General features: G+C 46.4%; 1 protein-coding gene across 1 annotated transcript in view; it reads left to right on the forward strand.

The window, feature by feature from the left end:
* The first annotated feature begins 324 nt into the window (after nt 1–324).
* Nucleotides 325–22,128, forward strand: part of Ptprh (protein tyrosine phosphatase receptor type H) — a 36,326-nt gene continuing 14,522 nt past the window's right edge. Inside the window, exons 1-11 of the mRNA XM_085841090.1 lie at nt 325–347; nt 1,360–1,525; nt 2,210–2,243; nt 2,453–2,604; nt 3,951–4,077; nt 5,425–5,691; nt 9,626–9,892; nt 11,910–12,176; nt 13,438–13,704; nt 15,764–16,030; nt 17,257–17,523. Of these exons, the coding sequence (XP_085697216.1) occupies nt 1,475–1,525; nt 2,210–2,243; nt 2,453–2,604; nt 3,951–4,077; nt 5,425–5,691; nt 9,626–9,892; nt 11,910–12,176; nt 13,438–13,704; nt 15,764–16,030; nt 17,257–17,523 (1,966 nt within the window). The 5' untranslated portion in view covers nt 325–347; nt 1,360–1,474. The remainder of the gene's footprint in view (nt 348–1,359; nt 1,526–2,209; nt 2,244–2,452; nt 2,605–3,950; nt 4,078–5,424; nt 5,692–9,625; nt 9,893–11,909; nt 12,177–13,437; nt 13,705–15,763; nt 16,031–17,256; nt 17,524–22,128) is intronic.

Genomic DNA, 22,128 nt, shown 5'->3' on the forward strand with positions numbered 1-22,128 from the left:
GCCTAGCTAATCACAAAGGCATTCATTCATAAATAAATAATAAGCCTTCAAGTCATTATTCAGGAACTGGGGTGTGGGTGGAAAAGCCCTTGGCTACAGTTGCTTAGAATCCCGGATCCCTGGAGGTAGAGGCAGGAAGAGGAAGCTCAGTGAAGATCATGGAGAGTTTGAGCCAGCCTAGGGTATGAGTCCGGGGCGTACCTGACCCAGGCTGGTCTCTGACTCTGAGTCTTCCTCAATACTGGATTACACGTGTGATTACACACCTTGCTTTCATATGGAATTTATCATCCTTCTGCCTCAGCTCCTTAAATGCAGTGATAACAAGCATGAAACACCACACCCTGGTAAGGTTTTTCAGACAACCATTTCTCTCATTCTTCGAAGCTTGTTTACCGGTAGCTGTGACCATTTTTCATAGAGGAGAAATATGAGTCACCATGGATTGAAGTCACCCTTTTTAAGGTCACAGAAACGCCCTGTGACAAGGGAGATATGCAAATGTAAATAGTCTACCAGGATAGACTACAACTCAGGGCTGCCTGGTGTGGGCCCTGTCTGAGCTGAATCTCAGTGATAGAACAGGAGAGAGGCCTTGCTAGAGGGCAGTGGGAGGCTGCATCTGTGCTACAGAGAAAATGTACAAAGGCCACGGCATGAGGAGCATGCAGGCCTCAGCTGATCGAGCTGCAAAGGTCTACGGGAGACAGGAAAAGGAAACAGAATACAGAGCCCCTGTCAACTTAAGTGCTCCAGTAGGATATGAGGAGATACAGCTTCCAGGGTACCTGTGTGTATGTGCCTGTGCCTGTGCGTGTGTGTGTGTGTGTGTGTGTACATGTGTATGCATTTATGCATGCAAAATAAGTGTGCACTCACACTTGTGTAAAAGTGTATATGTGCTTATATGTGTGTTTAAGACAGGAGCTGATTCTGTAACCCAGGCTAGCTTGTAATTTATAGTAATCCTGCCTCAGCTTCCCCTTAAATATTACAGGTGTGAGTCACCACACCTGGCTATGGGTTGGCTATGATGTGTCCCCATTCCCTAAGACAGGACAGCCAGATGGACATTTGGCTCTATTTACATTGGGCCTTGGCAATCTGCATGGCGCATTCACACACAATGGGAGCTGACCTCTGCCTACCTAGGGGATCTGAAGGTACCTAAGTGGAGATGAAGCTTCTGTGGTACAAAATGGAGTGTGCTGAGACAGAGGATTCCAGACTGGACAGAAGAAGATGTCCAGAATGTCTGTGTGGGGGACGGAGAAGGAAAGGAAGGAGGCTAAGAGACAGGGCAGGGCCCAACTGGGTTCTCAAGCTTACAGCTCCTACTTCCTCCTCCACCCATTCCAGCCTCAGCCTCTGGCCTCACCAATGGGCTGGCAAAAGGAAAATCTTAAGTCGAAAGTCCATCCAGTAGAGGTGCCAGAGTTGGGACTCCTGCATCCCCGGCGCAGTATCGGGACACATGGCCAGAGCTGGTGGGAACTGTGGGCTTTGGAGGAGCTTGGTGCTATTGGTAAGTTCTTCTTTGCTCAGGGCTGAGCTGGGGTCCAAGGGAAGGAGCGAGGGAGAGAAAAGGCTAGAATCTACATTCCCAGAGATATGGGAGGAAGGTCTCTCAGCCAGAGACTTGAAGAAGCCAGGGACGGCCATTACCTGGAGAAAAAAAGAACACTGCATTTCGAGGAATATAGACAAGCTTTAGTATACTGGTGTCTGGTATGAGAGTAAACATGGGACCAGGCTGCTCATATGCAAAGCCCAGCCCTCCTCCCGCAGACCCAGAGGCCCAAGCCCTAACTCTCTTCCAACAAACACAAGGTGTCCAGCTCTGGCCCACCTCCTTCAGCCCATTTTCTTTGCCTCTTGTCTTCCTTCTTGGCCCATCGCGTCCTTCCCCCAGTGGTTGTATTTTTCAGAAAGTGAAACTTACCCTTTTATCTCTTGCCCTTATCAGGGAACCAACTTTGGCTCCTGATTCCCTGGAATTCCACTTATGCCATGCATGACCGTCCTCCCAGCTGAACAGAGCACCAGCGTTGGGATGATCTTTATCATACCCCATCCCCATACTCCTCTCCTTGGTCAAAGTTTAAGGAAAGGACAGAGATCAATCAAGAGAGTCTCAGTCCTGCTAGCTCCACCTCCCCAGTCTCACCTTACCTGAGCTAATTCTTGCCTACCTGGTTTTTTTCTCTAGGGTTTGTATGGTTGTTCTGTGGTCGGGGCAGCTGGTGAGTAGCCCTACCTTTAACCATTGTCCTTGACAAAAGATGAGATCCTAGTTCCCCTGAATCTTATGCTTCACAGTGGGCCAGGGATAAGGGCAGTTTCTCAGGTTGGAGCTGGGTGATGGTGGTGGTGGTGGAGCACAAGATGGTGGGAGGGAGAATAATGAATGATCTATGCTTTTCTAATCTGGAAGCCCCACTGTAATTCTCAGCTCCAAGCCCATTGAGAAACCCGAGGGCAGAGACTCAGACCAACACCTCCATCACCCTGAGGTGGGAGGTCCCTGATGGCACTGACGCTCAGAACTTGACCAACTGGGTCCAATGGCCTGGAGATGGTGGCAGCAATAATATTCAAAACACAGCAGACCATCATCACGAATGATTCTCTCTCTGAGGTCTGGGCCTAACAGGCCTAGCCTTTTAGGTAGCCTGAAGGCAAGATTCACCCTTGTGGCATGGGTGTCAAGCTAAATCAGTCAATGGTTGGCCACTCTCACAATGTCTGGGACACTTTTACCCTAGCACAATTGTAGATAAGACCAACTGGACATCAAAGGTTTGTTTTCTTTTGGTCTGAGTTAGTGTCCCAATCCCTCCACTGGACACTTGTTGGGTTACAGGAGATGGCTGGTTCAGACTCTGAATCCCCCAATGGTAGGAGTCTTTGATAGGCTGACCCTAATAGATTCCTGGAATTTTTCATCGAATTAGGTATTTAGGTCAGACCAGATATGCCCCCTCCAAATCCAGTTGTGTCTCCCAGTACTTGCATGAGAGATATTTGAAAACGCTAGGCAGTGTCAGGGATGAGCTCCCTCTCATGGAGGTCTCAACATGGACCAGACATTTCTTAGTCACCCTCACGATTTCTGGGCCACCTTGACCCCAGCACATCTGGCAGGCAGGACTAATTGCACATAGAACAGTTTTTGTCTGGATTGGGATTCTAGGGCCTCCAATTGAATCTTGCCAGCTACCAGGAGAAAGCTGGTTCAACTCCAAATCTTCCATTGCTGGGAGTCTTAGGTAGGGTGATGCACATAGATCCCTAGCAGTTTCCAATGCATTGGGTGTGGAGATGCCACCCTCCAGTTCAGTCGGATTTTCCAGTACTTGCATCACAAATACTTGAAAGTTATGGTATATCTCATTTCTACATAAAACCCATATTTTACAAAGCAATGAAGTTGGGATTAGGGGCATATGTTTATTCATTTTAATTTCCTTGCTTCTTTCTTTGTTTTCTTGACAGAAGTACATTTGTATCCTGTGTGTGACTCAAAAATATAGAAATCCTCCTGCCTCAGCTTGCTGAGTACTGGATTTTCAGATATGAGCAACCATGCCTTGCTAGGTCTGACATTGCTAATGCACTGATACCGTTTTCCCAGCCCTAAGCACTAAGACTCAGCAACATTGTAATGACAACCAGTACAGGCTAAGAGTCACAGGGAAACTGTGCTTCCATGTAGGACTTCCACCTGGGTCATTGGGTCCTAGGTCTCTGAAGAGACAGAAACTTGAGGACCAGGGGCAACACTGATTTCCCTTTCTGTCCCCATTTCAGCCCCAAACCCAGTGAGAAACCTGAGGGTTGAAGGTCAGAACAACATCTCCATCAGCCTGAGCTGGGAGCCTCCTGATCTGTCCTCCCTGCAGAACCTCACCTACTGGGCCCAGTGCAGTAGACATGGTGGCCAAAGTGAGACCCGGAACACAACAGACACCAGTGTCACTGTGGATGGACTTGATCCTGGGTCTTCATATGAATGTTCTGTGTGGGTGGAAAAGGATGGAGTCTCTAGCACCAATGAGACTGTCAGTACCAGCACAGGTGAGAGCAGACACTATTTCCTTACACATCCCCTGACCCCTCTCTTCTCAAACCTGTTTCCTCTTTCTCTGTTTAGTTTTTCTTATTTATTTCATGTGCAGTGGTGCTTTTCCTGCACATAGATCTGGATCTGGGTGTCTGGTTCTCTGGAACTGGAGTTACAGCCAGTTGTGAGGAGCCATGTGTGTGCTGGGACCTGAACCCAGGTCCTCTGGAAGAACGTTCAGAGCTGTTCACACCGAGTCATCTCTCTAACCTCCCTCTTTCTCAATCTTAATCGGTTCTGAATATGCAACCCACACTGGCCTGGGACTCACAACCCTTTTGCCAGTACTGCCAAGATGGCTGGATTATAGGTGTGCACCAGCCAGTTTGTCCTGACTTTTTAACAGGAATGTCTCTATTTATCTTATGTGTTTTGAGAGCTTTGCCTTCCTGGGTGTCAGGTGTACGAGGTGCATGCAGTGCCCTGGAAGCCAGAAGAGCCTGTAGGGTTTCTCCAAATTTAAAAGATAGTTTTGTGCCACCGTGGGACTCTGGGAACTTCAACCCGGGTCCTCCACAAGAGCAGTAAATGCGATTCCCTGCTTACCCATCGCTCCAGCACGACCTCTGCTCTCTGATCTCTGTGCTGTGAATGGGAGGTGGTAGAGGGTGGTTGGAAGCTAAGGACAAGGAGGAACACATAACAATGAAGGCACATATTTAAACGTCTGCTTTCTTCAGCCACTCTAAAATAAAGGAAGAAAAAGGTGGCATTGACTCATGAAAGCCCTAGAACAGCCACTATTTGCATGCAGACTTTGTTTTAAAGATCAGTGAAGTTGGGTTTGGGGTACATTTTATTTCTGTTTTCTTTGATTCTCATTCTCTGTCTCTGTCTCTCTGTCTCTCTCTGTCTCTCTGTCTCTCTGTCTCTGTCTCTGTCTCTCTGTCTCTCTGTCTCTCTCTGTCTCTCTCTGTCTCTCTGTCTCTGTCTCTCTGTCTCTCTCTCTGTCTCTCTCTCTGTCTCTCTGTCTCTCTCTCTCTCCTTTTCTTGACAGGATCTTTCTCTGTATCCATGCTTGCCTTAAATGGGTAGGTATCCTCCTGACTCAGTGTCCTGAAAACTGGGTTTACAGACCTGAGGCATTGTTAGGTCTGACGTTGCTAATGCATTGATTGCTTTTCCAGCCCTGAGCACTGAGTCTCAGCAGCATTGTAATGACAACCAGTACAGGCTAAGAGTCACAGGGAAACTGTGCTTCCATGTAGGACTTCCACCTGGGTCATTGGGTCCTAGGTCTCTGAAGAGACAGAAATGATGACTGGGAACAACACTGATTTCCCTTTTTTTCCCCATTTCAGCCCCAAACCCAGTAAGAAACCTGAGGGTTGAAGGTCAGAACAACATCTCCATCAGCCTGAGCTGGGAGCCTCCTGATCAGTCCTCCCTGCAGGGCCTCACCTACTGGGCCCAGTGCAGTAGACCTGGTGGACGAACTGAGACCCGGAATACAACAGACACCAGTGTCACCGTGGATGGACTTGATCCTGGGTCTTCATATGAATGTTCTGTGTGGGTGGAAAAGGATGGAGTCTATAGCACCAATGAGACTGTCAGAAACACCACAGGTGAGTGCAGACACGATTTCCTTACACATTTCAGCCCTCTCTCTCCTCAGACCCCCTTCTCTTTCCTCTGTGAATATGTTCTGAGTATGTAGCCCACAGTGGCCTGCAGTTCATACTGCTTCTACCAATACTACCTAGATGCCTGCCGTATACATCAGAAAATTAGGCTGGCATTTTAACAGGATTGTCTCTACTTTATTTTCCATGTATGAGAGCTCTGCATGCATGTGTGAAAGTGCACAGGTGCATGCAGTGTCCTGGGAGGCAGAAGAGGGTGTAAGAGTTCTCAGATTGAACAGATAACTGTGGCCACCCTAGAGTGCTGGGCACTGAAATCTTGGTCCTCTGAAGAGCTGTAAATGCTCTGACCTGCTGAATCATATCTCCAGCCTTACCTCTGGTCTCTGATCCCTTTGTTGTTAATGGTATGTGGTTGGGAGCTGCTAATAGAAGGGGGTGGGGAAGTATAAGTGAAGACACAATTTAAGCTTCTGTTTTCTCTGAGGTATTCTAAAGTGGAGGAAGAGAAAGGTGTCATTGATCTCCATGAGAGTATATATATATATATATATATATATACCCACATTGATTTTCTCCCTCCCTCCCTTCCCCTCTCTATCTTTCTCTCTCTTCCTCTCTCCATCCATCCAGACTGCAGTTTCCCCCCAATTCTTTCCTTCCAGTCACTCATATTCTTCCCCCCTCTCCCATCCATTTCTCTCTGTTTCTCTTCTGAAAAGGGCTGTCCTCCCATGGATAGCAACCAAACATGGCATATCAAGTTGCAGTAAGCGTAGGCACCTCACCTCATACTGAGACTGGAAGAGGCAACTCGGTGAAGTTAAGGGTCCTCAGCCGGCAAAATGATCAGAGGCAGCCCATGCTCCAAACAGTTAGGAATCCTGGAAAAAGATCAAGCTCACAACTGTAACATACATAGAGGGCCTATGGTTCTATAGTTCTTCATGGGTTCCCCAGTGGTCTCTTCTGTGTCTGAGAGCGCCTTTGATCCTGGTTAGTTGATTCTGTGGGGGTGTTTCCTGGTGTTTTCCTAGATTTCTCTTGAGCCTACATTTCATCCTTCCATCTTCCATAGTATTCCCAGAGTTCCACCTAATGTCGGGCGGCAGGTCTCTGCATCTGTTTCCATCAGTTGCTGGGTGAAGCCTCTTAAGACACCTGTGCTAGCTGCCAATCTATGCCAATTCTATAGAAGAATATCATTAGGAATATTTTTCTCTCCCAGGTCACTGGGCTCACCACCCTCTGGGTCTCTAGCCAGTGTCAGGGGTGGGAGCTACCTTTCATGGCCTGGGTCTCAAACAGGACCAGACATTCCTTAGTCACTTCCCCAATTTCTGGGCCACCTGAGCCCCAGCACATCTGGCAGCAGGGCCAAGGTTACATAGAAGGGTTTTGTCTGTGTTGCTGTCTTCGTCCCTCCACTTTAAGTCTCGCCTGGTTACAAGAGTTAGAGGGTTCAGACTCCAGATCTCCCATTGCTTGGAGTCTTAGCTAAGGTGACCCTCATAGATTCCTGGAGGTTTCCCTTGTGTCGTGTTCTGGAGATGCCCCCTCCCAACTCAGTTGTGTCTCCCAGCACTAGCATAAGAGATACAGAAACTTCAAGAACATTTCACTTCTACACAACCCATATTTTCCGAAGCAATATATAAAAGTCTTTGCTTTTCTATATTTCCTTGATGGAAGATTCCTTTATGTCCCACGTTTGCCTCAAATGTGTGGAAATCCTTCTGCCTTAGCTTCCCCAGTATTGGTTTTACTGACAAGAGCCATCATGCCCTGCTAGGTCTAACATTACTAATGCACTGAAGAGTTTCCCAGCTTTTAGACCTGTCTTAGTCAGGGTTTCTATTCCTGCACAAACATCATGATCAAGAAGCAAGTTGGGGAGGAAAGGGTTTATTCGGCTTACACTTCCATGCTGCTGTTCATCACCAAAGGAAGTCAGGACTGGAACTCAGACTGGTCAGGGAGCAGGAGCTGATACAGAGGCCATGGAGGGATGTTCTTTACTGGCTTGCCTCCCCTGGCTTGCTCAGCCTGCTCTCTTATAGAACCCAAGACTACCAGCCCAGGGATGGTCCCACCCACAAGGGGCCTTTCCCCCTTGATCACTAATTGAGAAAATGCCTTACAGTTGGATCTCATGGAGGCATTTCCTCAACTGAAGCTCCTTTCTCTGTGATAACTCCAGCTGTGTCAAGTTGACACAAAAATAGCCAGTACAATTGACCCCTTGTCAACTTGACACACAAACACATCACTAGTAAGCCTCAACTCTTACATTCTTATTCATCCCCAAGATCTAAATAACTTTAAAAGTCCCACAGTCTTTACATATTCTTAAATTTTCAATCTCTTTAAAATATCCATCTCTTTTAAAATCCAAAGTCTCTTTACAATTAAAAGTCTCTTAACTGTGGGTTCCACTAAAACAGTTTCTTCCTTCAAGAGGGAAAATATCAGGGCACAGTCACAATCAAAGCAAAAATCAATCTCCAACCGTCCAATGTCTGGGATCCAACTCACGATCTTCTGGGCTCCTCCAAGGGCTTGGGTCACTTCTCCAGCCATGCCCTTTGTAGCACACACGTCGTCCTCTGGGCTCCAGATGCCTGTACTCCACTGCTGCTGCTGCTCTTGGTGGTCATCTCGTGGTACTGGCATCTCCAAAACACTGCGTGACCCCTTCAGTCCTGGGCCTTCAATTACAACTGGGGCTGCACCTTCACCAATGGCCTTCCATGGCCTCTCACAGTGCCGAGCCTGAGCTGCTGTGTGACCCCTTCATGCCTTCAAAACCAGTACCACCTGGGTGACGCTTACACATTACCAAGTCCCACTGCAGAAGGAGTACAACCTTGCCTATCTCTGGAACACAGCCTCTTTGTGCTTTCAGAAAACACTTCCCAGAAGATGTCACCTCAACGATGCTGGTCTCTTCTTAATCACCGCTAATTTCTTAGCTCCAGCTAACCAGCATCAATAGTCCCAGTAATGCAAAGTTTTTGCTTTAGTAGTTCTGGTATCTTGTTAATCACAGCTGATTCTTCAGCCCCAGCTAACCAGAACTACAAAATCTTCACAATAAAAACAGCAATGCCCCTGAAGAGAGTCTTTAATTTTCCCTCTGAAATTTCACAAACCAGGCCTCCATCTTCTGCACTGTTCTCAGCATTATCTTCCAAGCTCCTACACAACATCTGACAGAGCTCTTAACAACGAATGGATCTTCAAGCCCAAAGTTCCAAAGTCCTTCCACAGTCCTCCCCAAAACATGGTCAGGTTGTCACAGGAATACCCCACTCCTGGTACCAATTTGTCTTAGTCAGGGTTTCTATTCCTGCACAAACATCATGATCAAGAAGCAAGTTGGGGAGGAAAGGGTTTATTCGGCTTACACTTCCATGCTGCTGTTCATCACCAAAGGAAGTCAGGACTGGAACTCAGACTGGTCAGGGAGCAGGAGCTGATACAGAGGCCATGGAGGGATGTTCTTTACTGGCTTGCCTCCCCTGGCTTGCTCAGCCTGCTCTCTTATAGAACCCAAGACTACCAGCCCAGGGATGGTCCCACCCACAAGGGGCCTTTCCCCCTTGATCACTAATTGAGAAAATGCCTTACAGTTGGATCTCATGGAGGCATTTCCTCAACTGAAGCTCCTTTCTCTATGATAACTCCAGCTGTGTCAAGTTGACACAAAAATAGCCAGTACATAGACCTAAGTCTCAGAGGCACTCTAGTGACAACCAGCCAGCCACATGATAAGAGCCAAAGGGAAACTGTGCTTCCATGTTGGATTTTCTAGTTCTGAGTCACCCCACCTCTGCCACTGGGCCATGGTCTCTGAAGAGACAGAAACGTGAGGACCAGGAACAACACCTGATTTTCCTTTCTGTCCCCATTCCAGCCCCAAACCCTGTGAGAAACCTGAGGGTTGAAGGTCAAAACAACATCTCCATCAGCCTGAGCTGGGAGCCTCCTGATCAGTCCTCCCTGGAGGGCCTCAACTACTGGGCCCAGTGCAGTAGACATGGTGGCCAAAGTGAGACCCGGAATACAACAGACACCAGTGTCACTGTGGATGGACTTGATCCTGTGTCTTCATATGAATGTTCTGTGTGGGTGGAAAAGGATGGAGTCTCTAGCACCAATGAGACTGTCAGTACCAGCACAGGTGAGAGCAGACACTATTTCCTTACACATTTCAGCCCTCTCTCTCCTCAGACCCCCTTCCCTTTTCCTCTGTTAATATGTTCTGAGTATGTAGCCACACTACTCATGCCAGTACTACCTAGATTAAATTTTAGGTGTTTGTCAGAAGATAGGCTGGCATTTTAACAGGATTGTATCTACTTATTTACCTGTATGAGAGCTTTGCATGCATGTGTGAAAGTGCACAGGTGCATGCAGTGTCCTGGGAGGCAGAAGAGGGTGTGGGAGTTCTCAGATTTAACAAAGATTTGTGGCCACCCTAGAGTGCTGGGCACTGAAATCTTGGTCCTCTGAAGAGCTGTAAATGCTCTGACCTGCTGAATCATATCTCCAGCCTTACCTCTGGTCTCTGATCCCTTTGTTGTTAATGGTATGTGGTTGGGAGCTGCCAGAAGAAGGTGGGGGAAGTATAAGTGAAGACACAATTTAAGCTTCTGTTTTCTCTGAGGTACTCTAAAGTGGAGGAAGAGAAAGGTGTCATTGATCTTCATGAGAGTTTTTTTTTTAATACACCCACATTGATTTTCTCCCTCCCTCCCTTCCTCTCTCTATCTTTCTCTCTCTTCTTCTCTTTGTCCATCCAGACTGCAGTTTCCCCCCCAGTTCTTTCCTTCCAGTCACTCATATTCTTCCCCCCTCTCCCATCCATTTTTCTGTTTGTCTTCTGAAAAGGGCTGTCCTCCATGGATAGCAACCAAACATGGCATATCAAGTTGCAGTAAGCCTAGGCACCTCACCTCATACTGAGACTGGAAGAGGCAACCCAGTGAAGTTAAGGGTCCTTAGCCAGCAAAATGATCAGAGGCAGCCCATGCTCCAAACAGTTAGGAATCCCGGAAAAAGATCAGGCTAACATCTGTAACATACATGGAGGGCCTAGGTCAGTCCTTGGTAGGTTTGCTGGTTGTCTCTTCAGTCTCTGTAAGATTTTGAACCCTGGTTGGCTGATTCTGTGGAGTGTTTTTTTTTTTTTTTGGTTCCTCTTTAGCCTTACATTTCTTCCTTCCATCCTCCACAGTATTCCCAGAGTTCCACCTAATGCTTGGCTGCAGGTCTCTGCATCTGTTTCCATCGGTTGCTGGGTGAAGCCTCTTAAGACAACGGCACTAGCTGCCAATCTATGAGTATAGTAGAATATCATTAGGAATATTTTTCTCTCCCAGGTCACTGGGCTCACCACCCTCTGGGTCTCTAGGCAGTGTCACGTGTGGGCTTCTTTCATGGCATGGGCCTCCAGGTGGAGCAGACATTCTTTCGTCACTCCCACACTTTCTGGGCCACCTGAACCCCAGCACATCTGGCAGCAGGGCCGAGGTTACATGGAAGGGTTTTGTCTGTGTTGGTGTCTTTGTCCCTCCACTTTAAGTCTTGCCTGGTTACAAGAGTTAGAGGGTTCAGACTCCAGATCTCCCATTGCTTGGAGTCTTAGCTAAGGTGACCCTCATAGATTCCTGGAGGTTTCCCTTGCATCATGTTCTGGAGATGTCCCCTCCCAATTCAGTTGTGTCTCCCAGTAGTAGCATCAGAGATACTGAAATATCAAGAATATTTCATTTCTACATAACCCATATATTTTCAATACAATAAAGTAGGGCTTAGGGGCTTGTGTTCATTTGTTTAAGTCTTTGCTTTTCTATATTTTCTTGACAGAAGATTCCTTTGTATCCCATGTTTTCCTCAAATGTGTTGGAATGCTCCTGCCTCAGCTTTTGAATACTGGATTTAATGACAAGAGCCACCATTGCTAGGTCTCACATTTCTAATGCACTGATACAGCTTTCCCAGTCTTGAGCACTACATATCAGCAGCACTCTAGTGACACCCACCCATCTGCTAGGAGCCAAAGGGAAACTGTGCTTCCATGTTGGATTTTCTAGGTCTGAGTCATCCCACCTCTACCACTGGGCCATGGTCTCTGAAGAGACAGAACATTGAGAACCAGGAACAACACCTGATTTTCCTTTCTGTCCCCATTCTAGCCCCAAACCCAGTGAGAAACCTGAGTGTCGAAGGTCAGAACAACATCTCCATCAGCCTGAGCTGGGAGCCTCCTGATCAGTCCTCCCTGGAGGGCCTCACCTACTGGGCCCAGTGCAGTAGACCTGGTGGCCGAACTGAGACCCGGAATACAACAGACACCAGTGTCACTGTGGATGGACTTGATCCTGGGTCTTCATATGAATGTTCTGTGTGGGTGGAAAAGGATGGAGTCTATAGCACTAATGAGACTGTCAGTACCAGCACAGGTGAGAGCAGACACATTTACTTCCACATTTCATGCCCCTTCTCTTCCTTCTTTCTCTGTTTAGTTTTTCTTATTTATTTCATGTGCAGTGGTGCTTTTCCTGCACATAGATCTGGATCTGGGTGTCTGGTTCTCTGGAACTGGAGTTACAGCCAGTTGTGAGGAGCCATGTGTGTGCTGGGACCTGAACCCAGGTCCTCTGGAAGAACACTCAGAGCTGTGCACACCGAGTCATCTCTCCAACCTCCCTCTTTCTCTATCTTAATCGGTTCTGAATATGCAACCCACACTGGCCTGGGACTCACAACCCTTTTGCCAATACTGCCAAGATAGCTGGATTATAGGTGTGCACCAGCCAGTTTGTCCTGACTTTTTAACAGGAATGTCTCTATTTATCTTATGTGTTTTGAGAGCTTTGCCTTCCTGGGTGTCAGGTGTACGAGGTGCATGCAGTGCCCTGGAAGCCAGAAGAGCCTGTAGGGTTTCTCCAAATTTAAAAGATAGTTTTGTGCCACCGTGGGACTCTGGGAACTTCAACCCGGGTCCTCCACAAGAGCAGTAAATGCGATTACCTGCTTACCCATCGCTCCAGCACGACCTCTGCTCTCTGATCTCTGTGCTGTGAATGGGAGGTGGTAGAGGGTGGTTGGGAGCTAAGGACAAGGAGGAACACATAACAATGAAGGCACATATTTAAACGTCTGCTTTCTTCAGCCACTCTAAAATAGAGGAAGAAAAAGGTGGCATTGACTCATGAAAGCCCTAGAACAGCCACTATCTGCATGCAGACTTTGTTTTAAAGACAGTGAAGTTGGGTTTGGGGTACATTTTATTTCTGTTTTCTTTGATTCTCATTCTCTGTCTCTCTGTCTCTCTGTCTCTCTGTCTCTGTCTCTGTCTCTGTCTCTCTCTCTTTCCCTCTCTCTCCCTCTCTCTCTCTCTCCTTTTCTTGACAGGATCTTTCTATGTATCCATGTTTGCCTTAAATGGGTAGGTATCCTCCTGGCTCAGTGTCCTGAAAACTGGGTTTACAGACCTGAGGCATTGTTAGCTCTGACGTTGCTAATGCATTGATACAGCTTTTCCAGCCCTGAGCACTGAGTCTCAGCAGCATTGTAATGACAACCAGCCACAGGCTAAGAGTCACAGGGAAACTGTGCTTCCATGTTGGACTTCCACCTCTGCCACTGGGCCATGATCTCTGAAGAGACAGAAATGATGACTGGGAACAACACTGATTTCCCTTTTTTTCCCCATTTCAGCCCCAAATGCAGTGAGAAACCTGAGGGTTGAAGGTCAGAACAACATCTCCATCAGCCTGAGCTGGGAGCCTCCTGATCAGTCCTCCCTGCAGGGCCTCACCTACTGGGCCCAGTGCAGTAGACCTGGTGGACGAACTGAGACCCGGAATACAACAGACACCAGTGTCACCGTGGATGGACTTGATCCTGGGTCTTCATATAAATGTTCTGTGTGGGTTGAAAAGGATGGAGTCTATAGCACCAATGAGACTGTCAGTAACACCACAGGTGAGTGCAGACACGATTTCCTTACACATTTCAGCCCTCTCTCTCCTCAGACCCCCTTCTCTTTCCTCTGTGAATATGTTCTGAGTATGTAGCCCACAGTGGCCTGCAGTTCATACTGCTTCTACCAATACTACCTAGATGCCTGCCGTATACATCAGAAAATTAGGCTGGCATTTTAAGAGGATTGTATCTACTTTATTTTCCATGTATGAGAGCTTTGCATGCATGTGTGAAAGTGCACAGGTGCATGCAGTGTCCTGGGAGGCAGAAGAGGGTGTGGGAGTTCTCAGATTTAACAAAGATTTGTGGCCACCCTAGAGTGCTGGGCACTGAAATCTTGGTCCTCTGACGAGCTGTAAATGCTCTGACCTGCTGAATCATATCTCCAGCCTTACCTCTGGTCTCTGATCCCTTTGTTGTTAATGGCATGTGGTTGGGAGCGGCCCAAAGAAGGTGGGGGAAGTATAAGTGAAGACACAATTTAAGCTTCTATTTTCTCTGAGGTACTCTAAAGTGGAGGAAGAGAAAGGTGTCATTGATCTTCATGAGAGTTTTTTTTAATATACCCACATTGATTTTATCTCCATCTTTTTCTCCCTCCCTCCCTTCCCCTCTCTATCTTTCTCTCTCTTCTTCTCTTTGTCCATCCAGACTGCAGTTTCCCCCCAGTTCTTTCCTTCCAGTCACTCATATTCTTCCCCCCTCTCCCATCCATTTCTCTCTGTTTCTCTTCTGAAAAGGGCTGTCCTCCCATGGATAGCAACCAAACATGGCATATCAAGTTGCAGTAAGCCTAGGCACCTCACCTCATACTGAGACTGGAAGAGGCAACCCAGTGAAGTTAAGGGTCCTTAGCCGGCAAAATGATCAGAGGCAGCCCATGCTCCAAACAGTTAGGAATCCCGGAAAAAGATCAAGCTAACAACTGTAACATACATGGAGGGCCTAGGTCAGTCCTTGGTAGGTTTGTTGGTTGTCTCTTCAGTCTCTGTAAGATTTTGAACCCTGGTTAGCTGATTCTGTGGAGTGGTTTTTTTTTTTTTTTTTTTTTTTTGGTTCCTCTTGAGCCTTACATTTCTTCCTTCCATCCTCCACAGTATTCCCAGAGTTCCACCTAATGTCGGGCGGCAGGTCTCTGCATCTGTTTCCATCAGTTGCTAGGTGAAGCCTCTTAAGACACCTGTGCTAGCTGCCAATCTATGAGTATAGTAGAATATCATTAGGAATATTTTTCTCTCCCAGGTCACTGGGCTCACCACCCTCTGGGTCTCTAGGCAGTGTCACGTGTGGGCTTCTTTCATGGCATGGGCCTCCAGGTGGAGCAGACATTCTTTCGTCACTCCCACACTTTTTTGGGCCACCTGAGCCCCAGCACATCTGGCAGCAGGGCCAAGGTTACATGGAAGGGTTTTGTCTGTGTTGGTGTCTTTGTCCCTCCACTTTAAGTCTTGCCTGGTTACAAGAGTTAGAGGGTTCAGACTCCAGATCTCCCATTGCTTGGAGTCTTAGCTAAGGTGACCCTCATAGATTCCTGGAGGTTTCCCTTGTGTCGTGTTTAGGGGATGCCCCCTCCCAATTCAGTTGTGTCTCCCAGCACTAGCATCAGAGATACTGAAATATCAAGAATATTTCATTTCTGCATAACCCATATATTTTCAATACAATAAAGTAGGGCTTAGGGGCTTGTGTTCATTTGTTTAAGTCTTTGCTTTTCTATATTTTCTTGACAGAAGATTCCTTTGTATCCCATGTTTTCCTCAAATGTGTTGGAATGTTCCTGCCTCAGCTTTTGAATACTGGATTTACTGACAAGAGCCACCATTGCTAGGTCTCACATTTCTAATGCACTGATACAGCTTTCCCAGTCTTGAGCACTACATATCAGCAGCACTCTAGTGACACCCACCCATCTGCTAGGAGCCAAAGGGAAACTGTGCTTCCATGTTGGATTTTCTAGGTCTGAGTCATCCCACCTCTACCACTGGGCCATGGTCTCTGAAGAGACAGAACACTGAGAACCAGGAACAACACCTGATTTTCCTTTCTGTCCCCATTTCAGAACCAAACCCAGTGAGAAACCTGAGGGTCGAAGGTCAGAACAACATCTCCATCAGCCTGAGCTGGGAGCCTCCTGATCAGTCCTCCCTGGAGGGCCTCACCTACTGGGCCCAGTGCAGTAGACCTGTTGGACGAACTGAGACCCGGAATACAACAGACACCAGTGTCACTGTGGATGGACTTGATCCTGGGTCTTCATATGAATGTTCTGTGTGGGTGGAAAAGGATGGAGTCTATAGCACCAATGAGACTGTCAGTACCAGCACAGGTGAGAGCAGACACATTTACTTCCACATTTCATGCCCCCTCTCTTCCCTCTTTCTCTGTTTAGTTTTTCTTATTTAGTTTATGTGCAGTGGTGCTTTTCCTGCACATAGATCTGAATCTGGGTGTCTGGTTCTCTGGAACTGGAGTTACTGCCAGTTGTGAGGAGCCATGTTGTGCTGGGACCTGAACCCAGATCCTCTGGAAGAACGGTCAGAGCTGTTCACACCGAGTCATCTCTCCAACCTCCCTCTCTCTCAATCTTAATCGGTTCTGAATATGCAGCCCACACTGGCCTCGAACTCTCAACCATTCTGCCGATACTGCTTAGATGGCTGGATTATAGGTGTGCACCAGCCCGTTTGTCTTCATTCTTTAACAGGGTCGTGTCTATTTTTATTTTTCATGTTTGAGAGCTTTGCCTTAATGTGTGTCAGTGCAGCAGGTATATGCAATGTCCTGGAAGTCAAAAGAGGCTGAAGGATTTCTCAGAATTTAAAACAAATTTTGTGCCACCCTGGTGTTCTTGGAACTTTAACTTAGGTCCTCCACAAGGACAATAAATGCTCTTACCTGCTTATCCATCTCTCCAGTCTCACCACTGGTCTCTGATCCCTGTGTTGTGAGTGGTATGTGTTAGAGGGAGGTTGGGAGCTGCCAGGGAAAGGAGGAACACAACATTGAAGGCACATATTTAAACTTAATGCTTTCTCTCATGCACTCTAAATTAGAGGAAGAGAAATGTGGTACTGATCTTCACAAACGATTCTTGAAAGCTCTAGAACAGCTCATTTCTTCACGCAGACGGTGTTTGGTACACATTTTTCCTCTCTCTCTCTCTCTCTCTCTCTCTCTCTCTCTCTCTCACTCTCTCTCTCCATTTCTTTACGAGATCTTTCTGTGAATACCATGCTTGCCTTAAATGTGTGGAAATCCTCCTGACTCAGCTTCCTGAATCCTGGATTTTCAGACAATGGCCACAACCATGCCTTGCTAGGTCTGACATCGCTAATGCACTGATAAAACTTTCCCAGTCCTGAGCACTAAGTCTCAGAGGCACTCTAGTGACAACCAGCCACATGCTAAGAGCTCAAAGGCAAACTGTGCTTCCATGTTAAACTTTCTAGGTCTGAGTCATCCCACCTTTGCCACTGGGACCATGGTCTCTGAAGAGACAGAACACTGAGAACCAGGAACAACACCTGATTTTCCTTTCTGTCCCCATTTCAGAACCAAACCCAGTGAGAAACCTGAGTGTGGAAGGTCAGAACAACATCTCCATCAGCCTGAGCTGGGAGCCTCCTGATCAGTCCTCCCTGCAGGGCCTCACCTACTGGGCCCAGTGCAGTAGACATGGTGGCCAAAGTGAGACCCGGGATACAACAGACACCAGTGTCACCGTGGATGGACTTGATCCTGGGTCTTCATATGAATGTTCTGTGTGGGTGGAAAAGGATAAAGTCTATAGCACCAAACAGCCTCTCAATACAAGCACAGGTGAGAGGGATTATTTTTGTATTCTTTTTTTCTTAAAGGGATGTTGTTGAAATGTGACATCGAATGGGGCAAATTCTATGATTCAATAGAAATGATGGAAATTACACACCCAGAGATATTGATATACATAAGTAATAGATACATACATTTATGCATACATACATAGATACATACATGTATCAATAGATACATGGAAATATGACATACAGTATAAATTATAGATTGATTTTAGGAGTTACATGATTAATAGATGGATCATAGATGTAGTTTGGATGCTATATAAATTTCATACATATATATGTATATGCTTTTACGTATGCTTATAAATGGTATATGAGGGAGCAGTAATCACAATTGAACCTAAGGCCTCATATCTGCAAGACAAGAACCCTACCTACTTAGTACATAGAGCAAGCTCCCCTCAGTCTCCCAAGTGCTGTAATATAGCCTCTTACAGTTATTTATTTATTTATTTATTTATTTATTTATTTATTTATTTAAGTGAAGACAGTTGGTGGTGATGCCGGAGCATAGCTAGAAGAATGTGCCCAACCATCTGACATACAGTCCCTTTGGGACAGGAGAAAATAGGATCTGTCTTGAAATCCGCCTAGCTCTGGGAATGAGTTGTTCACAGCATGTGCATCTTATGATGAGGTCTTGTCTAGTAAGACTAGACTGCAGCCCACAACACCAGGGTGTGTGTTCTTGCTCAAACGACAGTGTGTGCAGTGACCTCTGAGGGAACTTTGCTCTGTCAAGGTTCTGACCCTCTGATTCTTTTGTGTGTTCACTTGCCTGTGCATGTGCCTCTATGTGTGTTCACATGGAGGCCAGATGTTGACGTTATGTCTTCCTCAATTGTTTTACACCTAGTTTTTTTTAACTAAAAGTTATTTTTAAAATGGTGGCACCTGACTTTAATCACAGCATTTCAGAGGCAGAAGCAGGTCTCTAGGAGTTTGAGGTCAGACTGGTGTACAGAGCCAGTTCCATGACAGCCACGACCAGACATAGAAAAATTCTATCTCAAAAGCAAACAAACAAACACAAAAACAAAAACAATAAAAGCAAACAAACAACCCACCCCAAGAAAACAAAAAAGAACTTGAAAAAGTTATTTTAAAAATTATTTTTAAAAATCACAAAATTGGCGGGCAGTGGTGGCGCACACCTTTAATCCCAGCACTTGGGAGGCAGAGGCAGGCAGATTTCTGAGTTTGAGGCCAGCCTGGTCTACAGAGTGAGTTCCAGGGCAGCCAGGGCTATACAGAGAAACCCTGTCTTGAAAAACAAACAAACAAATCACAAAAATAATTAACTAATTACTTAATTAATTTGTCGAGAACCAGCTCAAGCTGGGGAAGGCATCAAGGTAAGGCATCAGTGATTGAGGTCGGTGCTGGTAGCAGCTGAAAGCCACCCCCTCATCCCCTCTCCCCACAGTGGCAGGTAATTTATAGGATCAGCACTGACAGGAGGAAAATTTAACTATCTGGGGTTGGCAAGAAACTCTGAAGTCTTTTAACTCTTTTTCTTTTTCTTTTTTTTTTAACATTTATTTATTCTATTTAAATAAGTTCACTGTAGCAATCTTCACACACACCAGAAAAGGGGATTAGATCCCATTACAGATGGTTGTGCGCCATCCTGGGGTTGCTGGGAATTGAACCCAGGACTTCTGGAAGAGTAGTCAAGTGTTCTTAACTGCTGAGCCATCTCTCCAGCCCCTCTTTTAACTCTTTTTTATTTTTTTTACTCTTATTTTTTTATTAGGTATTTTCTTCATTTACATTTCCAGTGCTATCCCAAAAGTCCCCCATACCCTCCCCCCCACTATCCTCCCCCACACACTCCCACTTCTTGGACCTGGCGGTCCCCTGTACCGAGGCATATAAAGTTTGCACAACCAATGGGCCTCTCTTTCCACTGATGGCTGACTAGGCCATCTTCTGATACATATGCAGCTAGAGACATGAGCTCTGCGGGGGTTGCAGACCCCTTCAGCTCCTTGGGTACTTTCTTTAGCTCCTTCATTGGGGGTCCTGTGATCCATCCAATAGCTGACTGTGAGCATTCACTTCTGTGTTTGCTAGGCCCAGGTATAGTCTCACAAGAGACAGCTATATCAGGGTCCTTTCAGCAAAATCTTGCTAGTGTATACAATGGTGTCAGCGTTGGGAGGCTGATTATGGGATGGATCCCCGGATATGGCAGTCTCTAGATGGTCCATCCTTTCGTCTCAGCTCCAAACTTTATCTCTGTAACTCCTTCCATGGGTGATTGTTTCCAATTCTAAGAAGGGGCAAAGGGTCCACACTTTGGTCTTCGTTCTTCTTGAGTTTCATGTGTTTAGCAAATTGTATCTTATATCTTGGGTATCCTAAGTATCTGGGCTAATATCCACTTATCAGTGAGCACATATCATGTGAGTTCTTTTGTGATTGGGTTACCTCACTCAGGATGATGCCCTCCAGGTCCATCCATTTGCCTAGGAATTTCATAAATTCATTCTTTTTAATAGCTGAGAAATACTCTATTGTGTAAATGTACCACATTTTCTGTATCCATTCCTCTTTGAGGGGCATCTGGGTTCTTTCCAGCTTCTGGCTATTATAAATAAGGCTGCTATGAACATAGTGGAGCATGTGTCCTTCTTACCGGTTGGAACATCTTCTGGATGTATGCCCAGGAGAGGTATCGCAGAATCCTTCGGTAGTACTATGTGCAATTTTCTGAGGAACCGCCAGACTGATTTCCAGAGTGGTTGTACAAGCTTGCAATCCCACCAACAATGGAGGAGTGTTCCTCTTTCTCCACATCCTCGCCAGCATCTGCTGTCACCTGAATTTTTGATCTTAGCCATTCTGACTGGTCTCTTTTAACTATTAAGAGGCTGGTTAGAAAGAAAATGATAGGCCGGGCGGTGGTGGCGTATGCCTTTAATCCCAGCACTCGGGAGGCAGAGGCAGGTGGATTTCTAAGTTTGAGGCCAGCCTGGTCTACAGAGTGAGTTCCGGGACAGCCAGGGCTACACAGAGAAACCCTGTCTCAAAAAAAAAAAAAAAAAAAAAAAAAAGAAGGATAGAGAGAAAGTCATGCATACAAACACACACACACACACACATACACGCACGCGCGCGCACAAATGTTGGTGATCGCAGCATCTGGCAGTAGGGAAAGGGGGCTTGGGAGGTCAGGGATGTTTTTGGTTCCCCACAGCCCCCAAAAGGACAAGAAATAAAACAGAAATTTGAGACGCTCTGGGCTAGACTAGACCCCTTAATCAGCTTGCTGGAACAAGCAGCTGATGAGCTAATTGCCTCTCTTTGTTTGGCATCCCTGCTCAATTTGTATTATCCTTATTTTTATCACAGTCCCTAACCCACCTTTCTTCATATTTACTTTTTTATTCGCGTGTCAGTGTGGGTAGGTTGGGTGTGCAGAGGTCAGAGAACAACTTGCAGGAGTCATTTCTCTCCTTCCACCCTGTGGAGCTCAGAGATCAAACCCAAATGGTCAACCCTATGTTTGTTTATTTGCTGACATGGGGTCTTCCAGGCTGGCCTTGAACTGATCGCCTTGCCTCCACCTCCCAAGTGCTGGGATCACCCAGCTTCTCGCTTGTTTATTAATTTTTAAATTAAGATTTTTGGTGAGAATAAGAATAAGAAAAAGTAATGAGGGAGAGAGAGAGAGAGAGAGAGAGAGAGAGAGAGAGAGAGAGAGAGAGACACCATGGGCCTGGCTTGGGCCTTTGAAATCCCAAAGCCCACCCTCAGTGACACACCTCCTCCGTCCAGGCCACACCTCCTAACCATTCCCAGACTTTCTACCAACTGATGACTAAGCATTCAAAGACTGTGGGGGCCATTTTCATTCAAACCATTACACTGGTGTCACTAAATTTATAGGCCTTGTTCCTAAAAATTATCATTCCTCAGCAAGTAGAAATTTCCAAACTATAGGCTCTGTTGGTTGTAGGGGTTTCTTTTAGTGTGCTTTTTAAACTCTTGGGAAATGGGGTCTTTGGAGTCAGGAAGGCTCAATACCACTCAGAAGCTAATACCTTCACTGTCAGCTTCTTTGTGTGGCAGGAAAGGTAACTGGACCACAAATCCCATCATACCACAGGACCAGAGAGATTCCAAGGCCTCAAGCTTGAGGAGGCTCTCTCTCTCTCTCTCTCTCTCTCTCTCTCTCTCTCTCTCTCTCCAACTCCCTCTCTCTTTGACTCACTCTAAGACAGATACTCACAATGTGGCTCAGGTTATCCTCAAACTCATGGCCAATCACCTGTCTCAGCATCCCACTAGGATATTACAGGTGTTAACGACCATGAATGGCTGTGGACACAACCCTAGGGCTCTGGTCAAATTTAGCTTTCACAGATCTACAGAATAAAAACTATACCCACAGCTCAGTGGCCCTGATATGGAGTCCTCCTAAGGACCGCTATTCTCATTTCTACACCTACTGGGTTCAGTGAAAAAGAGACCTAGAGAAAGCAAGATCCTTCAGGACATGAAACCAAATCCAAAGATAATACTAAGGATCTGAGGTAAAGACTCAGATCTGGCACTTTGTGCAACTTCAGCTTGTGGG

The sequence above is a fragment of the Mus caroli genome, unplaced genomic scaffold (genome assembly GCF_978045245.1).
Source record: "Mus caroli unplaced genomic scaffold, Mus_caroli_1 scaffold_8, whole genome shotgun sequence".
NCBI classification, from domain to species: Eukaryota; Metazoa; Chordata; class Mammalia; order Rodentia; family Muridae; genus Mus; species Mus caroli.